At 37.6% G+C, this 3967-nt stretch overlaps 1 protein-coding gene across 1 annotated transcript; it reads left to right on the top strand.

Annotated features, from left to right (window-relative positions):
• The first annotated feature begins 790 nt into the window (after nt 1-790).
• Nucleotides 791-3310, top strand: LOC113333607. Its single transcript, XM_026580034.1, has 4 exons — nt 791-1089; nt 1171-1507; nt 1641-1946; nt 2276-3310. Exons 1-4 carry the CDS (start codon nt 791-793, stop codon nt 3308-3310), a joined length of 1977 nt encoding a protein of 658 aa, XP_026435819.1.
• Nucleotides 3311-3967: the final 657 nt, after the last annotated feature.

The raw sequence follows: 3967 nt of genomic DNA, 5'->3' as shown, positions 1-3967 counted from the left end.
CGAAAACTAATAAACTGCAATTATCTTGTTTGCCACCAACGTTACTCGTAGAGCTTCTTGATCCCACCGAAGTATTTAAACGAGCGGTCGTAAGAGATTTCGCCTAATTAGGGTACTTTCCTCTCCAGATAGACGGATCCATCAGAAACAACAAAGAGATGAAGTTTTCCTGGCTCTTAGGATAGTTTGCTAGAAATGCAAACTTAGGTATCTATAGACCAAGGATGTTTGGACACCAAGGAATTTCCAAAACCGAAGTATTCTCAAGATATGCAGTAAAATGCCCAAATCGGTTTCATAATTCCTGGAAATGCTTTGTCCAATATTTTCCGGAATCTCTCAATAGAAAATCTCCAATTAGTAAATGCACATTACTAATTTTTATTCTCTAGAGATATGCATTTTATTGCTGGTAATTAAATCATATAAAACTAAAAATCTTAATTAAAAGATTCTTAATTTATTTTGGATCGGGATCTCCTTGAGTAATTAAGGAATATCTTTGAACAATAAAAGATAAGAGTTATTATTCATGTTCAAAGTATGTTGACATGTTTTCTTTGTAAATCATCTTTCATATTTACAATCTTGGAATCGATCATACCACACTTCCAAACAAGTTTAGAATTGGTTCATCTATGTTAGAGCATTGCTCGGTCGAACTCGCATGCGTTGCTATCTCAAGCATGTTTGTCAATGTTAGTGATCAAAACCATAAGTCTTGATTTCTAGTCTACTATAGCTAAGGTCTCGGACTAGGATAGAAAGTGTAGTTGAGCTCAAGAACTACATGGCAGTTGAGAATTGGCGGTGTCAAGCTCTTCCTAGAGAAGGTTCCGACCATTCTACTCTTTTGGGTTTTCCTTTTTCTGTTTCGAGAACTAAAAGAGCTCCTTTTGGCATTCAAAAAATGTGGTTTTTACACACTGATTTTCTTCGTATGGTGAGTGACAGTTGGAATATGCCAGTGCATGGTTCTCTTGATTTCATATTTACTTATAAGCTCAAGAGGCTAAAGGGGGTGATCAAGGAATGGAATCTTGCGGTTTTTGCTAATATTCATTCTAGGTTGAAGCAAGACCAACTGAGGTTTGAATATGCGTCTCTTTGCTCGGATGAAGATCCTAATGATGTTTCCTAACTTAATCTTATGAAGGATGCTATGGCTAGGCTTAGTGAGACTCGGCTTCAACATAATACTATGCCTAATCAAAAGGCAAGGAAACAGTGGCTTGTGGAGGGTTCAAGCAACACTACTTTCTTCCATAATAGTATTCGCATTCGTCGGAGTTCTAATACTATTTCAGAATTAACAGATAGTGATGGCCATACTATTTCAGACTATGATCAGTTGCGTGACCATGTGTTACAGTTATATGAAGAAAAATTTAATGGAAATGAGTCTAATTTGGATGCTAGTTTATTTTATTATGAGCATGTTGGTATCTCAGAGGAAGAAAGTCTTGCTATGGACAAAATTCCTACTCCTGACGAAATTAAACAAGCAGTTTTTTTTTTATCTTGGAGCCGATAGTGCTCCAGGGCCGGATGGTTTTTTTGGTTGTTTCTATCGTCATTGCTGGGATATTATTCATGAAGATTTGATTATAGCTATTACTTTTTGTTGAAATACTGGTCAGATTCCAAATGGGGTGAATTCAAGTCTTATCATCGTGCTTCCAAAGGTAAGAGGTGCAAATACTCTTCGTAATTTTCGACCTATTGGTCTTAGTAAATTTTTCTTTAAAATTTTTACTAAGATCCTTGCTACTAAACTTGGTAGTGTTTTGGATAAGCTTGTTTCTGAGGAGCAGGTAGCCTTTATGAAGGGTCGGAATATCCATGAAAACATCAGTTTGGCTTCTGAAATGGTTAATGAACTCCACATCAAACGCAAGGATGGCAACATTGGTCTTAATATTGATATTTCCCAGGCATTTGACATGGTGAGTTGGTCTTTTGTGTTGGAAGTTTTTCGGGGATATGGTTTCTCTGAACATTGGTGCTCTTGGATTATTAATATTTTGAATTATGCTAGAATCTCTATTCTTTTGAATGGCAGTCCGGAGGGTTATTTCAAAATTAATAGAGGTTTGCGTCAAGGATATCCTCTTTCTCCTTTGATTTTTGTCTTGATTGAAGATGTTCTTAGAAGAAATATTACAAAGCTTTTTCATGAGAAAAAGATGTCTCATATGGTAACTAGAGGTGGTATTTCTCCTACTCATCTCTTTTTTGCTGATGACATTATGATTTTCTGTAAAGCTAACCTAAGAGCCTCAACAATCTGGTGGATTTGTTGGGTAAGTATCAAAGAGATTCTGGTCAAACTGTTTGTAGACAGAAGATCAAGATCTATCATGGGGGTTGTTCTTTAACTAGAATGAATTATCTTGCGAATCATTTGGGTATGACTGTAGCCACTTTTACTGATCGTTATTTGGGAGTTAAAATTATGTCGTGTACTGTTCGATATCATCACATTTCAGGTGTAGTAGAGAAGATCAAATCACAACTTGCTAGTTGGAAAGGTTTTTTGTTATCCTTCCATGATCATTTGGTGCTTGTCACGTCTGTTATTGCTAATTACTCTATTCACAATATGGATATATATAAATGGCCACGTAAATTCATTTTACAGTGTGAAAGAGCAATTAGGAATTTTATTTGGCCGGGAGATTCTAATGTTAGCCATGTTGTGGTTGTTGCTTATGATAAAGTCTGTTTCCCTTTTGAGGAGGGGGGTTTGGGATTAACTCGTATGGCTACAATGAATGATGCCATGCTTATGAAACTTTGGTGGAAAATTCGTTCTTCGAAGAAAAAATGGGCAGGTTTTCTTCGTGCTAAATTCTTTGGCAGAAATGGGTATATCAAGGTAAATGGTTTGAAGTCTTCTATTCTTCAGGATATTAGAAGAGTTTACAAGTTGGTGGAATATAACACTAAAGTTTTGCTGGGTGATGGTATAAATACTTCTCTTTATTATGATGCTTGGTTTTCAAATAATAGTATCGCTGCAATCCTTAATGGCTATACACTGGATAGAAATGTGTTGGTTAGTACTATTTTGGTTGATGGGCCGTGGAATATCCCCGTGGAAAATTTGGACCATATGGCAGCTGCAGGTCTAGACATTAACCTTTTGCCTACTCCCACGGTTGGTAAAGATGTACGCATCTGGATGCCAGACTACAAAGTTGCTTTCACTGTTAGTTCTGCGAAAGAATTAATCCGTCAGAAATATCCCAAATTCGATGGCGCTTCTATTTTATGGAGGAAGGAAGTTCACCCTACTTTGGCTGCCTAAAACTAGAAGTTCATGCGTAATGCTTGTGCAACGTACGATATAATCCAATCCAGATTTAAAATTCATCTTACAAGTCGCTGTAGCTTGTGTGGAGTTGCGAAAAAAATCTCTAGATCATATCCTTTTCCATTGCATCTTTGCTGGCTGTGCTTGGAACTGGATAGCAGATATTTTTAATTTGACGTCTAATGCTAATCTTGTGGTGTCTTGTAAAGCATCTCAAGGGAGAAGTACCATGATTCGTGACCTGTGGAGGCTTGCCAATCTTATCATCGGGTCTGAACTATGGGCAACACGTAATAGGGAAGTCTTTCAACGTCAACAACCAAGCTGGAGTTTATTTTTCAAGAGGGTGGTGAAGCTGATTCAAGACTATTCAGTCCAGATTAGGGGAGATATGCGAAATTGTGCTGAAAATGTTTTGCTTCTTGATTATTTTCGAGTGGTCCATAGGAATGTCAAACATCAGTAACCGATGGAAGTTTTTTGGCAGCCTGCAGATGATAATGAGCTCCAGATCTGTTCTGATGGCGCAGCGCGAGGTAATCCAGGCATCGCAGGAGCGGGAGTGGCAGCTAGAGACGCTAATTGTTCAGTTCTTGGAGCTATAAGTATCGTCCTTCGAGTTACCTCGAATTATTTGGCTGAACTTTATGG

This window comes from Papaver somniferum, unplaced genomic scaffold (genome assembly GCF_003573695.1).
Source record: "Papaver somniferum cultivar HN1 unplaced genomic scaffold, ASM357369v1 unplaced-scaffold_133, whole genome shotgun sequence".
NCBI lineage: Eukaryota > Viridiplantae > Streptophyta > Magnoliopsida > Ranunculales > Papaveraceae > Papaver > Papaver somniferum.
The sequence above is the reverse complement of the archived record's forward strand: the minus strand, read 5'-3'. Positions and strand labels throughout refer to the sequence as shown.

Coding starts and splice junctions, on each gene's coding strand:
- LOC113333607 (XM_026580034.1), top strand. CDS start 791: ATGGCAGTTGAGAATTGGCGGTGTCAAGCTCTTCCTAGAGAAGGTTCC. Junction 1,090..1,170: donor TTGAAGCAAGACCAACTGAG/GTTTGAATATGC, acceptor TGCTATGGCTAG/GCTTAGTGAGACTCGGCTTC. Junction 1,947..2,275: donor TTTCCCAGGCATTTGACATG/GTGAGTTGGTCT, acceptor AGCTAACCTAAG/AGCCTCAACAATCTGGTGGA.